Here is a 19,578-nt window from a genome sequence, read left to right on the forward strand (position 1 = left end):
TACAAATTAACGTGCTAATTCATAATAGGTAAAAGAATTAAGATTGTATAATTGATAAGTTAGTCACTAACTAATTAATTTGATAATTTCATCAAATATAAACAATTGCATCAGGTTTATAGTAAAAATTGTTGTATCCCGCGAATAACACTCAATGATTAATGCACTCATCCATTTCTTAAAAGTCTTCCAAAATTTCAGCTTTAAGTCATCTAGTTGAAGTCTTCAAAAGTGATTTACATGTGGCAAGTCGTTAAAATTTGAACGGAAAATTTAATAGAAGTACCAAATGAGTTTTTACCCCTAACTCAAATATCACCTATGATACAAATAAAAACTCAGATACTAAATTTAAAAACGCTTAAAACTCAAGTACCGATAAAATATTTAACCCTGCTTAAAAGTCTGGTACCAATAAAAGATTTAACCCTACATATATATTAAACCAAAACCAGCAAGTAGACAAGCGCCATTACTCACTTGAGTCTCAGTGTCGAGCGATCCACCATCTCCTATTAATTACCCTCGTAAACAAGGCTTCGTAAACAATAAAGAAAAGGAAAACATAACGTATAACGTGCTGCACCAAGATATACGTTCCAAAGAAGGAAAAAAATAATAATCATCAAACAGTCATAGTCCTCCTCCTCCATCTAAATCTCCGAAGTTGCTTGCTGATCAGAATATTAGCAACAATGTCAGTTCTAGCCAAGACAGACTCAGAGGTAAGCAGCCTGAGCCAGTCCTCGCCGGGACGGTCCCCCCGCAGGCCGGTCTACTACGTGCAGAGTCCTTCAAGGGACTCCCACGATGGCGAGAAGACGACCAACTCGTTCCACTCCACTCCAGTGCTCAGCCCCATGGGCTCCCCTCCACACTCCCACTCCAACTCTTCTCTCGGCCCCCACTCCCGGGAGTCCTCCTCCACTCGCTTCTCCGCCTCCTTCAAGCCCGGCTCCCGCAAGAACAACGGCTCCCAGAGGAAGGGTTGGAAGCCCCGGAAGGATCAGTTTGATGCCATTGAAGAAGAAGGCCTTCTCAACGACGAGGATGGGAGACATGGCCTGACCACTCGTCGCTGCTATTTACTTGCTTTCCTTGTTGGCTTCTTTGTGCTTTTCTCTTCCTTTTCTTTGATTCTCTGGGGTGCAAGTCGTCCCCAGAAACCCATCATCACTATGAAGGTACGTACATACATATTTTATTTCCATTCTATTTTCCTATCTTAAGTGAGAATGAACAAAATAAATTAGTAGATTATAACTATATATAATTTTGTGATCTGGGTTTTTTTTTTTTCTTTTGTTTTCCTAGACTTGTGATGTAATTGTTGAATATTGTATGTGATTTCAGAGCATGTTATTTGATCAGTTTGTAATTCAAGCGGGTGAGGATTTCTCAGGAGTTGCAACTAACATGGTGTCCATGAATTCCACAGTGACGCTCACATTTCGTAACACTGCAACATTTTTCGGGGTCCATGTGACATCAATTCCTTTAGATCTCTACTATTCTCAACTCATTGTAGCCTCTGGAACCGTACGCCACCTGAGAGATGTCCCTTATTTCTCTCTCTCTCTCTCTCTCTCTCTCTCTCTCTCTCAGTGTAACATTCAATTTGATTCTGGTTTATATGGGCCTTAATTTGCAGATAAGTAAGTTTTATCAATCACGAAAGAGCCAGAGATCAATAACAGTCATGCTGAAGGGAAGCAGTATCCCATTGTATGGAGGGGGAGCTAGCTTGGGCAGTTTGAATGGCGCACCAATTGAGCAAGTGCCACTGACACTTAACTTCATGGTTCGGTCGAAAGCCTATGTTTTGGGTAAACTGGTGAAGCCCAGGTTCTACAGGAGGGTTGAGTGTTCGGTGGTTATGGATCCCAAACAGATGAATATGGCCATTTCTCTCAAGAACAAGTGCACTTACAAGTGATGAACATAATAGTTGTTGATTATGGATTAAGAATATAATGGGTTTTTTTTTTTTTTTTTTTTTTTTTAAAAAAAAATTCATTTCTTTGAATAATATATGGATTAATAAATCATTTTGGAAGTGATTTGTGGCAATTAATATATGCAGTTTTTTTAGGCTTACAAGCAGGAGTTGACTGCAGGGATCCGGATGGACCGGATCCTATTGCTGATCACCCACTGAACTTGAGAATCCAGGAAGTAGCCGATTGAATACAAAATCACGGGTTGGTCGGTGCCTGGTATAAATTCTTACTTTCTTTTTTTTAAAAAAATTATTTTAAATGTTACTTTGCGCACTTACCTCACACGGACTAATATGATGCATGTGTTGTATTTTAAGTAACATCTTATGCCATTCATTTAAAAAATAAAAATTAAAAATTATTCAAGAAATACGTCACTTTAAATAAGTACAAAAAATAACATTACTTCTTTGACTTCTATATATATATATATATATATATATATATATATATATATATATATATATATATATATTGATGTCTCGCTCCTAATATTTAGTCAGTATTTATCATAAGTTTTTCCGTTAATTACCTTTTTTTTTTTTGGCTCAAAACAAACTTTTTCCTCTCTTTTCCTTCCTCCCTTTTGTAATGGATACACAATCTGCCGTAAGAATGGTGCAATGGGTGCATCAATGATCAAACGAGCTTGAGTCTCAAAGACACGACCTTCTGTTTATAGCTTTCCTTCTTTCTTTATTTCTTTATTTTCTTTATTTTTTCTTTTATTTTTGCCTTATAGGAACCGGACAGTTTCTATAACTTAAAAATCATTAAAAAAAAAAAAAAAAAACTGGCCGGATGATGCATATTTGATTTTCTTTTGTTTAGCATGTTTTGTCTTTATTAATTGTTTGCATTGTGATTTTAAAATGTAACTTCCCAACCACGTCACTTGCGCTTTGGGTAGCCACTAGCCAACTACTTCATTAGAAATATTTCCTGTCCCATAAATACCACCAAATAAAGATGGGCCTGGTTGGGCCTGGTTGGTATGGCCGGGCGGACCCAATTAATATTTGCACCGACTACCGAGCAATGGAGCAGTTCCTTTTCAGTCTTTTGACAACTCCCTAGCCCGTTTTATTTTCGTTTTATTCAAATATATTAATCGAAATAGTTAAAAGTTGCTCTTGAAAAAATAACTAGTTATTATTTTTTAATTTTTTAAAAGGAAAATTTGAGACATCTAGGTTATTTTAAAATTTTGAGTAATGCTAGGCTTCATTTGTTTTGCCAGTTTTTGTGTAAAATATTTTCTGTAAGAAAATATATTCAGCTGAAAACATTTTCTAAAAAAAAAGTGGATATTTTTCGTTGTTTGTTTGCAATCTTGAAAATGATTCGGAAAATGTTTTTTGGTGTTTGGCTTGTATGGAAAATCGCCAAATATTTTTTATATTTTCATATAATCTAAAGTGTTGTGAGGAATACAGAGAAACAACGAAAAAAGAGTTGTGGGGTCGAATGTACATGCGGATGCAGTTATTTACAATATATATCCACAGTCAAAACTATACATCTTTTTGAAAAACAAATGATTGTGTCAAGAGCTATCATCAGGTTCAATCCATTGCAAATACAACTTTTATTTCGCTATAGTTCGAACTCTTTGTTCTAAGACTGCAGAATCACGACATTATTGTTAGCCATAAAATGTCTTTGTTGAAGCCCATATTCAATTTGGGTATCTTTCTTGGTGAAGTGTGATAATTCTGCTTCCTCTGTATTTTCTTTTTGCTTCAATCGTACAGCTCTATTATGCCTAACAATTAAAATACAATGGTTCGCGTCGTTTTTTAAATGATGTGAATAGTGGCATAAACGACGTCAAAAAAATCAACGTCGTTTGTTAAGGGGTTAATGTTAAGGGTATACAATTGGTTGCGGTTGCAGTTATTTTGCCATAATTAACTGCAATAGCAATTGGGGTATTCAGATGTTCTCATTTCAATAACCGTAATCGCAACCAGTTTATCGGTTGTGTGTGTGTGTGTGTTTTTTTATTTTCTTTTCTTTTTGCCTTAAAAGGAACCGGACAATTTCTATAACTTAAAATAAAAAAAAAAATAAAGGGAAGAAAGATGAGAAAGATAATGAGTTTTATCATTTTTCAAGAGGTAAATGCATTGTGTCAAGAGATCGAACCTCCAAATGAATTCCTCAAGTGGATTAATCTCTAAATATTGCTTTTAACAATTGTGTATTTTTCATGATAGATTGTCATACGGCATATACATCTTTTTATAGCGAAACGCTATAATTTATTTTATGAATGAAATTATTACTTTGTTATTAAAATATCACCTAATATTGAAATGATTACAATTAATATCAAGCCATTATTACAAAATATTCCTAATAATATATAGATTGCAATTATTATATAATTAAGAAAAATGCTTAATTGGTTTACATACTATAATATTTTTACCATAGCTAATTAATTAAGTTGAAAAGTTAAATTTTTTGTCAAATCATTTTACCAGTTATAAACTACCACGTCAATTTTTTGTACTTGTCACGTTAGGAAATAAGGTAATGATGTTGAAAATATTATGAGAATCTTATATCACTCCCTAAAGCTTTTTAATTTGGACGCAATTTGTTCATATCTTACTCTTGAAGCACTTGCCTTACCTTATGAGTTATATGTGCTGAGAAATGATCCCTACACTCATTTCTCATAACAGTCCTACAACAAGCTGATGTGGTTGGTAATATTTTATTATTTTTTATAAAAAGAAAACAAAAAAAATAATAAAATATTACCAGCCACGTCATCTTGTTGTGGGACTGTTGTGAGAAATGAGTATAGGGATCATTTTTCATATGTGCTAGTTACGGGTAGAGGGTTATTATCCTCTTCAAATAAATTAATTACTTCTTATAGTTGAATATAATATATATATTCAAAAACTAATTTTTATTATAAAGTTATTTACAAACATATTTGGCAATTCATTACTAGTGAAATAATTAAGAAAAATTGTTACAAATTTGTAATACATTTAAAAAGGTATTAATTACAAACTGTCACGTCAAACTTATAAATAACGATATAGCTAACAGCTCATATATATATATATATATATATATATATATATATATATATAAGACTAAATGCTTTTAAGATGAAAGGTTTTTTATTGGAATTAATTTTGCTTTTCGGCCTAGACAAAGCACGAGTAATGTTTTCTGTATAACAAATGTACACATTTTGTACAACAAGGTTGATTTTTCAAGTATTTTGTTTTTTTGAAAAAAAAAATAAAAATTATTTCCACATCAAATTTATTATACAAAGTGTGTACATTTGTTATACAATAAATATTATTCTGAAAAGCAAATTGGAAGGTCTTATTATTATTATTTTTTATTATTATTATTATTTTATAGGTCAAAACACTTAACTGTCAATAAATGCAAACTGTATATATAGTTTTTTAACTAAGTTTGTGCAGCAAAATACTGGGCCGAAGTGTAAAGTTACTGGGCCGAAGTGTGAAGGCCCATATTCTACACTGTCGGTCACTGGTAAAAAAAAGAAATATCAGATCCAACACCTTCGGATTTAGGGTCCCAAATCCATCCAACAATCCATTTATTGAGCCTCCAAACTTTGTCCACACGGGGTCCACGGCAACCAAAGAAATGGACTGGGTTCAAATGGTTACACTTTTTATTTTTATATTCTTCTTTATTTACCTCTTTTATTCCAGGAAATCAGTGCCATTTGTTGAAGAAATAATTAAAAACAATATAAAGATTACGGTTTAACATTTTGTGAAGGTTGGTGCAGAGTTCCTTCCTAAATTGAATTTAAGATTTTAGCTGATTATGGAAGGAAATTAAGAAAAATGTTTGAATTTTTACAGCAATTCACTTACAAACTGCAGTCCATGTTAATATCACGCGATGTCACATGGACGAACAAATTTAATAATTAAATTTAACATGTAAATTTAATTGTTTAATATCTCTTTAGAAGACTGTTATGCCAGCATATAAAAGACTTGTAATATAAATGTACTGTAATATATCTACCAGCACTCAAAAATTAAATTGTCTGATTACAATTCTATTTAAGTTTCTTGTCCCGAACAGTCTACGATTCTATAGCAGCCTTTTCTTACTAAATTATGGTAATGCTTTTAAGCGACGGAATAATTGGTACAATAAGCAAATAAGTAATTAGGCAATGAGTCAAAATAGATAATTTTATCTTTGGAAGGATGTATATGCCCATATCACATTTCATTTATACTCAGCATCGGAATATAATATCCTTAGAATAACCTTAACCCAGTTGCCTTTGCAAAAAGAGTGACAAAGTCAATTGATAATATCAAATCACAATAAAAACAAATGCTATAGTTTTAAAATCAAAATCAAAAGAATGACGCATATTATCTCGATTAGGCCTTAGGGGGACCAAAAAAACTTTTAACTTTCATTATCCCTTTCCTAACTTTTTCAGGCCCATAATGTTGGGGTCATTAAAGTCATTGTGCTCAACCACAACCTTGTTAACATTGAAAATAATGATCGAATAAAAAAGAAAAATTGCCATCTAAATGGTGGCATATTTCACAATTGGGTTTCACTTACCTTATTTAAGATGCGTTTAACATTGTGATTTTGTAAATAAAACCTACGATTTTAACTCAAACATTTTCAAATAGTCGCACATATTAAAATTTCAAACCTAATCGGACCTAAATAGGATAATTATAATGAGACCGTCAGAAGAATATTGAGTCCAGCAACGAAGAATATTCCAAGAATGACATCAACTTCATCTACCAATTTGCAACCGTAATTGCGTGGGTTGTTGGTCACCTTCCTCTCTTATTTAGGAAATCCAATGTCTTTTGCCAAACATTCAAAGACAGGCTTAACCGCACCCCTTGACGATTTTGACTGATCGCACACCCACTTTAATCCTCTTCTTTAAAGTTGATCTGATATTTTGATACAATGGACCTTCTTTTTTCCCTCTCTTTTCTTTAAAGCTCTTTTTTTTTTTTTTTTTTAACCAATCAAAGAGTTACCCTTTATTTTACTGTGGAAATAATTCAATATCAGCCTCAATTTTCTGGCACATCGAAGCAAATCTTGCAAAATATCAGTTCGTATCTCAAAAATAATTCTTCAAATTTTTACTCATAAAAAAAAAAATATATATGTTTGCTATATACACCAGGCCACTTGAGGTGGCCAATCAAAGTCAGAATGCCAAACAAATATCTCTCTACATTCTAGTATTTACGATCAAAGGGATCACAATCAATTGTTAATGAACTAAACTCAATCAGAACCGTTAGATGTCATGAAAAATTGAAACATCTTCGGAAATTACTTTCCACTCCTCCTTCCTCTGCTCAAAAGTATCCAATTCCGATCACCTGACTGTGGCCCAACTCTCCGAAAAGGACCAATTGGGTGCGTCATCAGTCACCAGCTGCAGTAGCCGATCCAGCGGAGAACAAAAACGCGATGAAGCCGGCGAACCGAACCCCAAATTCGCTTCCCAATCAAATAATTTACCAGAATCCGGTGACGATACCGGCGAAGCCACAACTGAAGATTGCACCGAAACCCATTCTGAAAAATCGAAAGGACTTCTCGGCGACGAGGACGGCGTCGTTGATTCGTCTTTGTCTTGCAATGGAACAGTGTCATGATCATCATGAGCAGCAACGAAGGGATGGTCCAAAAGCATCTCAGCCGTCCATCGCTTTCTCGGATCCTTCACAAAACACTTCCCAAGAAAATCTTTCCCTTCAAAAGATAATTCCTTTGGGACTTGTGGCACTTCTTCACCAACCCCAATTCGAAGCAAAAGGTTGCAGATGTTCACATGGGACCCAAAGCTCCACACTGGTTTTCCGGTCACCATCTCCACCACCGCGCACCCAAGAGCCCAAATATCCGCCGGATATTCGTACTCGTTGTTGTTAACCGATTCCGGCGCCATATAAAGAGGAGTTCCTCTGATCTCGGCTCTGTTTTCTTCTTTGCTCTGTTTTTGCTGAGCTTTCTTTGCCAGCCCAAAGTCCGCGATTTTGATCGCTCCATTGTCGAACACGAGGATATTCTGAAGCTTTATGTCGCAGTGAACGAACCCTTTAGCGTGAATTTCACGAAGCCCCAAAAGTATCGACTGCGCGTATCGCCGAACATCGGATTCGGGTAACGAGCCTCCACGGTTCTTGACCTGATCGGCTAGACTGCCACTAGAGGCGTACTCCAAGAACACGTTGTACAACTCCTCGCCGTTCTCGACGCTGTGATCATCTCCGAGGCACCGAATGATTTGCGGGCAGGTCGATAGCTGATCGAGTACTCGTTTCTCGCTCTTGAGCGACGCGGAGTTGCACAAGTCAGAAGATTTCACGGCCATTAGCGGAGGCGCCTGAGCGGAACTTCTTCCGGGCATCGCTAAATACACGGTTGCGAAGCTTCCATGACCGAGTGGTTCTCCTCGAAGCCACGCCATCCTTGGGTTTCTTGGGCTTCTTTGAGGTTTCTTGCTCTGTTTTTGTCTTTGCTGTGTCTTTCTTTGCGTTGCTTAGTGGGAAAGAAAATACAAAACACAAACTGAGCATAAACGGAAAGCAAGGGAGTTCTTTTATACTTAGGATTGTATTTTTTATTTTTTATTTTTTATTTCTTGATTGAAGGAGAAGCGGCTTCAATTCAAAGCTATGATTAAAGCACGTGATCCTCGATGATATTTTTGCTCAACGACGAGCTATTTTAGTTTGGCCCAAATAGTTTCAAAACGTGGTTTGATAATAATGGTATATCCTTCAAGATTTTTACAAAACCCCACGCCGTTTGGATGGTGCCATGGGTCATGGGTGATGGCTTTTGCATCCTCTGCAAAATGACTAAACTGCCATCAGTAATTACACGAAGCAACATAGCAAATTTAAGTGGACATTTTTAACTGGGACAGAGATACTTTTGACATTTAAATATTAAATAATTTAATTTTAATTTGTTTACTATAGTTGGAGTCTTTAATCAAAGAGCATGGACTCTTCTTTCTTCTTTCTTTTTTTTTTTTTTAATCATAATTCAGGCCTAAAAAACTTATATATATATATATGAAATAAAACAATTATTCTATTATTATTTGGAGCCTTATTTTATTGTGGGCCTTAAATTTTTTTGCCTAGGCAATGAACCGATGCTAACTGTTTGATGAGACAAAACAAACTATGCAATTCATAGTCTCAATTAAAGTTGGTAGTTTTTTATAAGATTTGCAAATATGATTCAAATTCAACACAAAATTAAAAAATTAAAATTGTAAAGTTTAACACGTTTAATTAAATACGTCGAGTTATAATTAATCTTTATAATATTATATATTTGTCTCAACATAATCTAAACTCGACATATAAACACGAGTTCCCACCCTTGATATCAAAGGAATTAATGCTGGGCAAGAGCATTCTTTTGATATAGATTTATATTATTATTATTATTGCTAAAGTGAAAGGTGGCAAAAGGAGGCCATACTAGTTAAACTCCATGCAATTAATAGTTTCACACGGGGTAAATGCAATTCTCAATCATTGGCTTTTAAATGTGTTATAATTAACAATCGGAAAGACAATGAAATTAAATAGTAATTATTACTGTCATTATTATCTCTTGGCCATGGCTATCAAATTATTGAGATTGGTATGACACTGATCGATAATCGACCACCCCTCCTTGGAATAGGAATAGTACCCTCTTACATTTCAATAGTTTCTCATTGATTGCTGAGAGGGAATATAAATTAAAATTCTACATTGGTTTCAATGGTTTGGGCCACAACAATGGCTTTTTTATGAGATTCCGAATTCCTTGTTCTTTTCTTCTTAATTTTTTCTTTCAATTTTCTTCGTAAATTCTAAAGTTACTGTTTTAATGGTGTATTATTAAATCACTATATATTATAAAAGTTTGAGAAAACTTTACTTAACTTTTCCGAATTTTCATCGCATTTACAATTACTCATATAAACTTAAAAAACTCTTAATTTAGTATATACTTCTTTCAATATTTTTTCAATTTCACCCGTCTGTTAAATCTTAATGAAAGAATGTCAAAATTCTCAAAATGCCCATCTATTTTTTTTTTAGAGAAAAAAAATTACAAAATTTAGGCGTTGCTCAAGATTTAACGAAATTTTAAAAAATAACGGTGTATGTATATATATACATATATAAACATGGGTATTTAATTTTAAGAATTTAATTTGATTCAAAAGAAAATCCTAAAAAAGCGACCACAATTCAAAAAGGTTAAATAAGATTTTTTTAAAAAGTTTTAACTAATAAAAAATCATGAACAATCATTTAATTAATATTTTAAAATTATGAGTGTATAATATCTTTTTATATCTTTTTGATCGGGTAGTTATATAAATAATATGTTGTATGTCGGAAGCATGAAACCTCTTTTAATCGCATATAGAAAATGAGTGGTGGCGAGAGTGCAATAAAGAATAGACCGATGATACTTGTATTGGAAGCGTTCGGTCCACGTGAGGTTTAATATATGGCCAAAAAAATAAAATCCACGAGGGTCATAACTGACACTCGGAAAACGTGGATTGATGTGGAAACAAATGTGTCCACCTCTTCTCTTTCTCCCCAGTCGTCAAAGAAGGTAGGGGCCTCCAATTTGTTCCTTCAAGAAATGAAAAGGTAAATTGAATTTCTCTGTTAGAAACTCAAAATAAGTGGTGGTTGAATTCCCTATTTAATTTCGGACCGGAAGGTAGGGGTCTCATATATGATATCATGCTTTGTATGGGAGTCCGAAAGGCGTGTTTCATGTGTACTTAGCAACGTCCCACGATTTGGAAACCCTGTCCGACCAATTTTGTAACAGACTCAAGAAATTCTGTAATTAGTCATATATGCGTTACTATTTCAATAAATCAATTACTTTGTAGATTTTTTTTTTTAGAATTATTTATAAAATCAAGTCTTATCTAATAAAGAAAAATTAGTGTGAGACTCTGCACATTTATGCTCTTTGTATACGAATGTCTTAATTAGAATAATTTCAGTTAGAGTATATTTGGGTGTCTGTGGGTATTTATAATAAGTGTGAGAATTGATTTTTCTCAGAATAGAATGGAGTTGATCCGGACGATCCTTTGAACGTGGGTCTCCCATTACTCGGATCGTGGGATCTCCACACGTTCGGATCGTGGGCTTTCTTGCACCCGAAGTGTGGGGTTCTACATGTCCGGCCTTTATGTCTTCACGCATCCGGATCGTGTGTACCAACGTTCTGAAACAAGGGGTTGTTATGTGTCTGGAATGTGAGACTCAACGTTCTTGAAACATATTATGAGTGTATCGAGATCTCAATCTTTTTGTAGGCTTCTTGCGGATTACTTCTAGGTGGGTTTGGCTATGTCACATAGTAAATCATGCGATCCGACCTTCTTGGTAAATTGATGGGCCTGATTAATGGACTATCTAACCCATTTACTAACTATTGAAAATATTTCTAACCACGTATCAAATTCGCAAATCGTGCTAATTTTTATCACTTGTCGTAATTTTTTAAGGAGATACGAGATATCTGATCCCGAAACAAAGGAAAAGGTTACTTTAATTACAAGTTGGATAGCTACGTATGCACACCAGATTTTCTAAACTGTGAGCTACAGCTGATATCAGCAAAAAGTGTGGCAGAAGCAGTGCGCGCTTGTCACTGGTGAGATGAGTGAAGGATTACGAGTTCACGTTTTTGGTCTGCCAACTTGAGCTGTCGCATGTGCTCACGTTCTACGAACTCAAATATATATATGTCTGTTGCACCGTGTTTTCAGCCTTGGGACCCAACCTCAGTATTTGATAACTTACAGCAAAATTCATGCATCTCTCTGCTTTTCTTTTCTCACTGAGTTGAGAAATATCACAACTGTGTAGGCAGCAGCCGTTTTTAGTTGAAAAGCTAGCCCGAATACCAAATCTCCACTCACGTGCTCCTAACTATCTTCGGTTGATGAATTCATTGAATTGGATGGCGCAGCCCACTTGGAGCTGCAAGTCTGCGACCTCAATTACCGTCACTTCAAACGAAGACGACAAGGGGCCAACGTCACATTACTGAAACATGGAGAAGAGATTGATAACGTGTCACATTTGCCCCCATCAATCTCTACCAATTTCTTCACATTAAAGGTGGGGGGAATCGCTGGATCTAAGGCATCCCATTCACTATTGAGTCATGTGCCTCGTATTTGCCACTCATAACAGAGACAAGGCTAAAATTTATTGAGCTTCGCAATCTTCGGGATTTTCTGGGTTTCTAGTTGACATAAAGGCTAAAGCTGTTGAAATCAAATTAACTGCTCAGTAACAGCCGCAAAGTAGTTTATAGTTATACTCACGGATTTCTTCGTTCAATATCCTATTATTAAGCCCTGGCCAGTGGCCACCGTCCAGGCTTTTTAATACCAAGTCCACTTTATACCATTAAGAAATGGTATCAGGGACTAGAGGTCACTTTTCCCTTGAATTGACTATATTTCCTTTAATTTGTGGTTTAGATTTTGATACATTAGGGTAAATGAAATTTTAATAGAGAATAGTTTAATCCAACCACACCGAATCCCCTTAATTAGTCATCCCCTCATCTTCCTCCTCCACTTTCAATCCGGACCCGGACCACCATATATAATTGCTGACGTTACTATCACCACCACTAGCGTCAACTGCTAATCTCTAGCTCTTCTCCCACTTGGACAACACACTCCAACTACTCTATTTGGGCTCTAAGTTTGATTCGTATTTATATACGTTGGCTAGGTCAATCTGGGTCAGACCCATCTACCAGAAGAACTTCAATTTCAACATCACGAACAAGCTCAATGAACGGTCTGTCCAAAACATTTTCAGTCTAGATGTGGCGTCCCCAATGTAATAGGTTCACAATCCTATAGTAAAAGTGACAATTTGTGTTCATTTGTCGAGTTCGAATCGTGTCAAAGCATAGTATAAGATTATATAGGTCAATTTTAACTTGATCTATTTAATTAAACGAGTCAGACCTCTTAATCATAATTTATTTATTTTGTGTTGGGTTTATATTGAATTCGTAAGTCATGTAAAAAATTGCTAACTTTATTCTATAAATTCAGTACAAATTTAAAAAAAGTAATGATTTTAATAAATTAAAAAAGAAAAAGACAACAACGCAGTTCTTTGAATGAGCTTTCCTTTTATGCTTACTAAGAAGCGTAATATATGTGTCTTCATTTAATTAAGTCTTGAATTAGACATAAATTAGTTACATATCGGTTTAATATCCTTGCGAGTTGTAGCAAAATATCTGGGTCGGCGTCAAACCGTCAGTTTGGGAAACATATGAGAGAAATAGTGTGATTTGTCTCTTCTTGTTGAAGCTGACGTAAGCGAAGATGGTGGTGCCGCGTATGGTCAATAGCGATTCGCGAATACATGAACAGACGGTTCACGAGCCACCGAACAGAAAATGGTGCACCAAGAGGGGTCACGGCTCGTGGGTTGGGTCCCATTGCCCAGCTTGGGCTCATGTGGGCTTCAAGATGTGAGTGGTGGCCCACTAGCCAGCCGTGCTTCGATTTGACCCGCTAGATCACCTCTCCCGTGCATTGCTTCAAAACAAATGCTAAATTCTATATATGCGTTTGCTTTCGGCTTGCATTATTACTGGTGGGGTTTTCCTCTACAACTTGCCGAATGCTACGATGAGGCCCAGTTGGAATTCAAGGTTTCACCTGGACCCACCGACTAGATTTCATCTATTCTTGATGGGGCTCCTCTTTTCAGATTTTCTTTATGATGTATGTACAAAATCAAAGGACGAAAACTCTAAAGGAAAAAGATTGTTAATATAGATAGCTCTATAGATTAAAAAAAAAAAAAATGTTGAATTTTCATGAACAATAAGTCTTCCTCGTATTTCAAATCTTCAATGTTTCAACATTTTCCGTAAAATATTTGACTAGAAAAGTCCATTTAATTTTTGTAAAATGATTTTTCTTTTTTAAAACTTTAAACTATTTTCTGAGTTTAAGCTTGTTTCTCCTTCTCAAATCGTTGGACCACCATTGGACAACCACCAGATTTTGCCAGAAGTCGCCGACCCTTTTTTACTGTGCGTATGAACCAAATGCAGAAAAACATTTTTAAAAAATTTTTGGTGAAAATATTGTCTGGCAAAAATTTTTTTACATCAAAACAAACGAAGCATAAGTCTAAATTAGCTTTTGAATAGATAAATGCTAGTAGTGCCATACACGTACTTGTGATGATCTAATTTTGGATATATATAATTGCTATACCAACCGTTATAAATTGTTATTTCAAGGGTAATAAACTATTCTTATAATTTTATAAAATGCCAACTTCATAGATTCAATTTCGAATTTATCCATCTCTTCTGCTGTTAGGCATTTCCTGTTGAGTATTATTCGGGCACGAGGACAAAATTGGGATGTTGCAGCCGTCGGCTGGCGGCTTAAACTGTTAAACCATGACATATGCAAGTCAAGAAAATTGCTTCACGTTGTTGAAGAATGAAGAGGGTAGGTATTGGTCCAAGTTCACCGGGCCAAGTTCAACGCTCAACTGAACGTACATGAACTTTCCAGGAAGCATAACGCAGCGCCTCCATCGATCAAAAGGTTCTTTTTTTTGGGAATATTCTAATATCATATTATGGATTGCCGTTCAGATTTAGTATGGAGACACGTGTTTCTTGTGTTATTAAACTTATAATACTATGAAACCCGCCTCAATTTTTTATAACTGGACGCAACCGGCAAGCCAAGTCCGTTCCTGGATTGAGTGCTGAAGACTGGCCAGTAGAAACTAGAAAAGTAGGAACAGATGCCGCCGCTAATTGGGACGACTAAAATGGGTCAGTTTCTCTTCAGCACGATTAATTAACCAACCCAACAAGACTACTACATTAACACCAGTCAAATGTCTTTTTTTGATCGTTGACCGTATTGTAACATATAAGAACTGCCCCCTCCCAATCCATTAATCACCTTATTTTGATGTTATCTGTAAAATCTAATTCTTAATCATAAAACAAATAACGTTTAGGGAATCATAAGCCCGATTCAGTTAGGTTCTAAACAATCTTTAAATAAAAAATAATATATATATATATAATAATGGTTTGTCCCATTCATTTGATTATCGTACTTTTCCTATTTTTTATTTTTATTTCCTAAACACCATGTCACCACCAAACGAGTTTCACGGTCTTAATAAGCAGGCTTAGAATAATGTTCGAAGAATATATTTTGGATATTTGACTTATTAGTCTGATATCAGAATTTTCTGTTGAGATTTTTTGCCTTTCGTCATACACAATATAAATATTTTTTAATATAGTTTGATATTATTATTTTATAATATTTAAAATTAATTTTCTCATTTCATTTTTATTCTGACCGGTCTCATATTACTATAAATAACACAAAAAAAATATACACTTCATATTTTATATATTTTTCCTTATTTATTTCTACACAATAAAAATAAATGATGTTATTGTTATCATGTTATAATAAGACCGGATATTTTTGGTTAATGTTAAAAGCCCAACCAACGATCTGGGCTCTCGCTATCTGGACTCAAATCCCACTGGTCCTGTTTGAACACATGCAGTAACGGCCCATTTGTTCTTTCTCCCTTGTTCTGGGAGGAGCGATTGTTTCCATCAGCTAGATATGAATATGAATGCTTCTCCATGGTTCAGGAGTACATCTTGTTGGAACAGATTTCTATCTCGTAACGTGTGAATCTTTGATTCTGAGTGTTTTTTATAATTTGTAAAGTAGAACAAACAATATGTTAGAGAGGTTGTGGGGAGACAAACCTCTCTCCGATGGCTAAGTAAGTGGACAATTTTAGAGAGTATTGAGAGTCGAAATTTTTGAGTATATTTTAGTATATATTTTGTACATGGAGTAGCAGCCTATATATAAGCACATGGTTCTAAGAATAATTGGAGTGCTCTGATGCACTTCTATTTAGAGTATGTTTCCCATATTGTGTGGATTCTCCGTATTATGTGAGATTTGGACTGATCTTCCAGCAGTTTAGTTGAGTATGACACTTACTCTTTATAGTATATTTGAATAATGTATCTTATTCCATGTATTCTGGATATAGCCCTTAAGGTGTTATAGAATTCTTAAACCCTAGTGACGGAGCGAGTCTAGTCGGGTTAGTCGGATCAACTAGCCCTAATTTGGGCATGGGCCCATTTAGCTTGAGGAATGATAGTTTTCCAACACATCTCTCAGAGGTTTATCGAAGTGTCAGAAATCTTCTGTCTTAGTATCTTATAGTTCTAGCAAGAATTAATCAAGCCTCAATTTGGCTTTATGGTTTATATCTAGAACAATCAAATGCAGTTATGTTCATAATAGCAATGTTATTTAATCAACATAATAACATATAGCTGCGCTGAAACCCTGCTTTCAAATACTGAGGCAAGATTAAACCCTTCATGAGAAAATGGCCAGGGTTCCACTTCAGAAGGATGACCCATGACTCGAAAAAATATAGGGAAACATAAATGGACTTGGTTGAAAGCAGACCCCGACCCGGTCATCTATTATTTGTTAAATTACAACTTATCCCACTGATATAAAGAAATTCATTTAATAATTTAATCTTTGCTTTACCGTCATTTTGGCAATGTGATAACAAAATATAAATTAATCCGCATCAAATTGGGGCTAGCAAGATGAAGGTAGGTGACAGCATTGAGTAAGTTGTTGGGGGGGTAGTTGATGAAGGCAGCTGAAATGATACTACATGAGTAAAGCACACACAAAAAACTTATCTTGCCCATCAATCAGAGATGGATGCTATCTACTAAACACTCGCGATCGTGGCTCCCTGCCTTACAGAAATATGCATATAATTCCCAATTGAGGTATAGATGGAGATAAGTGATGACCTACACAATGAATTGAGCAAATGCCACAGATGAAAGGAAGATAACTCCATCCATAACCAAAAACCAGGCCAAATTTCCATACATATGCAAGCGTCTAAGCACATTGTCTACATAAATGGATAATAATACCGACTAAGTAATACCCAAAACTCACACTACCCAGATGGCTTAACACTCTCAGCCCACACCCAACAAAACTCACACATACCCATTAACATAAATCGAATAAAAGAGCATTTCAAACCCAAATCGACCACTCTCATCTCCTGCAGCGAGCGATCCTAGAGCAGCCTCTAGTGTAAGGGTTTGCTGGGGTTCTGGCATTGTAGCAGTTGTGGGTGTAGTAGGACCTCCCAGAGCGAGGCGGGCACGGGATTCTATTGGCCGAGAGCGCGCCGTACGAAATGTAATACCTTACAACTGTATGCCAGAACAAAGACCTACGCCCTGACGACCCACCATCCTTGTTGTCGTCCTCGTCCTCCCCCTCGCCGCCAAACTCGTCGTCGTACAGCGACGACATTGTCGTCGGCCACTCAAACGCGTCGCTCATCAGCTTCAAGCTGGTCTCCTCAAGCTGAGCCCGAACACGCGGACCCAATTGAACGAACACAAGGAGAGAGCAGAGGATGAGAAGCTTGGTCAGAGCCGGATATGCCATGGATAGCCTCAGCGAGAGAAAGAGAGAGAGAGAGAGAGTGAAAAGAAGCTCTAGTGGGTTTAGTGCCGAGTAGGTGCTTGAGTATTTGTCCCAACGGTGAGAGGGTGAGGGGGTTTGAGAGCCATTCGTTGGTACAGTGAGTGAGAGATTGACGGTAGAGGGGGAGACAAGGACAAGGGATCACATGCAGCAGTGAGAGAAAGGTGAGGGAAGTGATTAGGTTTACAGCTGTGCCTCATCAATGCATCAGCGATACAGATATGACGCGTCCTTACCTCGGCCATCGTGAAGTGAAACACTGTTTCTCGCTTAAATTACGCGGCTGGTGGTCGGATGGGCATGGGCTTCGAATAGGCAGGTCCCATTTGCTCTGTTTTTTTCTTCATTATTTTGTTAACAGGTTACAGAAATGGGTTTTTTTTTTTTTTTTTTTTTGTCATGAATAAAGGAAAAATTGTAAGCCAAAAGGAGTCGCGCCGTCTGTGGGAATCGAACCCACGACCACGTGGTTAAAAGCCACGCGCTCTACCAGCTGAGCTAAGACGGCCAGATAATAATGGGTTTTTTTTCTAAGTTATTACTCTAATGGTTTTACAATTTCTAGGCTAATTCTATGTTTTCTAAATTTTAATTGAAAATGCTATACATCTCTCACTTAACACATTTTTTTAGAATTTTGTTCTAATTTGATGTATCACAATCCTACAAGATTGTGACACATTTTTCAAAATGATAAATTTCATTTGATTGTGATACATTAAGTTAGAACTAAATTCTGAAAAAAAAAAAAAAAAAATGTTTGGATGTCTAACATTCCTCAATTTTAATTAAATAATCCAGACGTTATTAGTTTAGTTTAGAATTGTTTTTTTTTTTTTTCTAATTTATTATGTTTTGTTAATTTATACGTTAAATACGGTAAAATCTTTTCTTTCTTTTTTTAATAATAGTTATGATTTTAAAAAATTCTGTGCGGAATTATCTTATAATACCTAAAAATTTTAAGATATTATGATCAAATTAAACGGATAAAATCAGATAAAACCGAAGAGGTGTAAAATTCCAAAACCATTTTGACAATTATTTTATTAATTTTTAATTTTTAACTCATTCTTTATTCACCATCTTCTGAATTTATTACACACTTAAACCACCGAATCATTAGGTCCCTGCCTCAATCATTCAGGACTGGCTTTGAGAGTTGGCACCGGAACATTGGATTCCATCATCCTACCAATTATAAAGTTATAAAGTTCTTAATTCTTTTTATTTTAATTCTACTAAAAAAAGAAAAGAAAAAAACAAAAAGTGAGAGTTTTATTTTGGGGGATTTCTTGAGCAAAGACAACTAATTAGTATAAGGACAATGAACGATGGGTCCAAATGTTTGGACCGCGTTCTTTTTGGGCTGATCATCTGGCTGGATTGATGCTGGTTTATGCAGGTGAGCCCAAAAAGAAAGGCCATATAGCTTGGACTCCACCAACCTCGGCTTCACTCTTTCTGGGCCCAATCTTACAACGGCCACATGGTAATTATTTCATACAAATGATGTTGGATTATTCTATAAATTAGTATAATTAATATTTTTCCTTGCACATATTCCATATCGTTAGTAGTCTGTCATGTAGGAGAGTGTTTTTTTTTTTTGGGGGGGGGGGGGGTGGATAATTGTTTTGTTACACCAATTATTTCCATACTTGGATGTTAAGCTTTGGGCCAGACTGGTAGCCCAAAACTTAGAACCGGCTTAGTGGCAAAGATGCACTATAGGGGAAAAGGAGTTGGATTCTGTGTAATAGGACAGTCTCCTCTCATATGAGAGTTTATTAATTTGGATCTCATATATAAGTGTTCGAATAGCACAAGCAAATGGGGTTCGGATTGCTTGAGCATTTGCCCTTTTTGTGATGCTTTTAGTTT

At 35.7% G+C, this 19,578-nt stretch overlaps 3 protein-coding genes and 1 non-coding gene across 4 annotated transcripts; 1 reads left to right on the plus strand and 3 right to left on the minus strand.

The window, feature by feature from the left end:
• Positions 1 to 627: 627 nt before the first annotated feature.
• On the plus strand, positions 628 to 1,972 carry LOC133863776 (uncharacterized). The gene is made up of 3 exons (XM_062299867.1): positions 628 to 1,184; positions 1,354 to 1,539; positions 1,652 to 1,972. Exons 1-3 carry the CDS (start codon positions 696 to 698, stop codon positions 1,934 to 1,936), a joined length of 960 nt encoding a protein of 319 aa, XP_062155851.1. The 5' UTR covers positions 628 to 695; the 3' UTR covers positions 1,937 to 1,972.
• A 5,164-nt stretch (positions 1,973 to 7,136) lies between these two features.
• On the minus strand, positions 7,137 to 8,612 carry LOC133863775 (mitogen-activated protein kinase kinase kinase 20-like). The gene has a single exon (XM_062299866.1). The coding sequence runs from the start codon at positions 8,500 to 8,502 to the stop codon at positions 7,405 to 7,407; it is 1,098 nt and encodes a 365-aa protein (XP_062155850.1). The 5' UTR covers positions 8,503 to 8,612; the 3' UTR covers positions 7,137 to 7,404.
• An 8,435-nt stretch (positions 8,613 to 17,047) lies between these two features.
• LOC133864990 (protein RALF-like 34) lies at positions 17,048 to 17,897 on the minus strand. Its single transcript, XM_062301450.1, has one exon. It carries the CDS (start codon positions 17,653 to 17,655, stop codon positions 17,254 to 17,256), a length of 402 nt encoding a protein of 133 aa, XP_062157434.1. The 5' UTR covers positions 17,656 to 17,897; the 3' UTR covers positions 17,048 to 17,253.
• Positions 17,898 to 18,129: 232 nt separating this feature from the next.
• TRNAK-UUU (transfer RNA lysine (anticodon UUU)) lies at positions 18,130 to 18,202 on the minus strand. The gene has a single exon. It is a non-coding gene; the product is annotated as a tRNA-Lys (tRNA).
• Positions 18,203 to 19,578: the final 1,376 nt, after the last annotated feature.

The sequence above is a fragment of the Alnus glutinosa genome, chromosome 3 (assembly GCF_958979055.1).
Source record: "Alnus glutinosa chromosome 3, dhAlnGlut1.1, whole genome shotgun sequence".
NCBI classification, from domain to species: domain Eukaryota; kingdom Viridiplantae; phylum Streptophyta; class Magnoliopsida; order Fagales; family Betulaceae; genus Alnus; species Alnus glutinosa.

What these genes read in the sequence shown, in the direction of transcription:
- LOC133863776 (XM_062299867.1), top strand. Translation starts at nt 696, where the DNA reads ATGTCAGTTCTAGCCAAGACAGACTCAGAGGTAAGCAGCCTGAGCCAG. An exon ending in AACCCATCATCACTATGAAG is followed by an intron (nt 1,185 to 1,353) that starts GTACGTACATAC and finishes ATGTGATTTCAG; the next exon opens with AGCATGTTATTTGATCAGTT. An exon ending in TCATTGTAGCCTCTGGAACC is followed by an intron (nt 1,540 to 1,651) that starts GTACGCCACCTG and finishes CTTAATTTGCAG; the next exon opens with ATAAGTAAGTTTTATCAATC.
- LOC133863775 (XM_062299866.1), bottom strand. Translation starts at nt 8,502, where the DNA reads ATGGCGTGGCTTCGAGGAGAACCACTCGGTCATGGAAGCTTCGCAACC.
- LOC133864990 (XM_062301450.1), bottom strand. Translation starts at nt 17,655, where the DNA reads ATGGCATATCCGGCTCTGACCAAGCTTCTCATCCTCTGCTCTCTCCTT.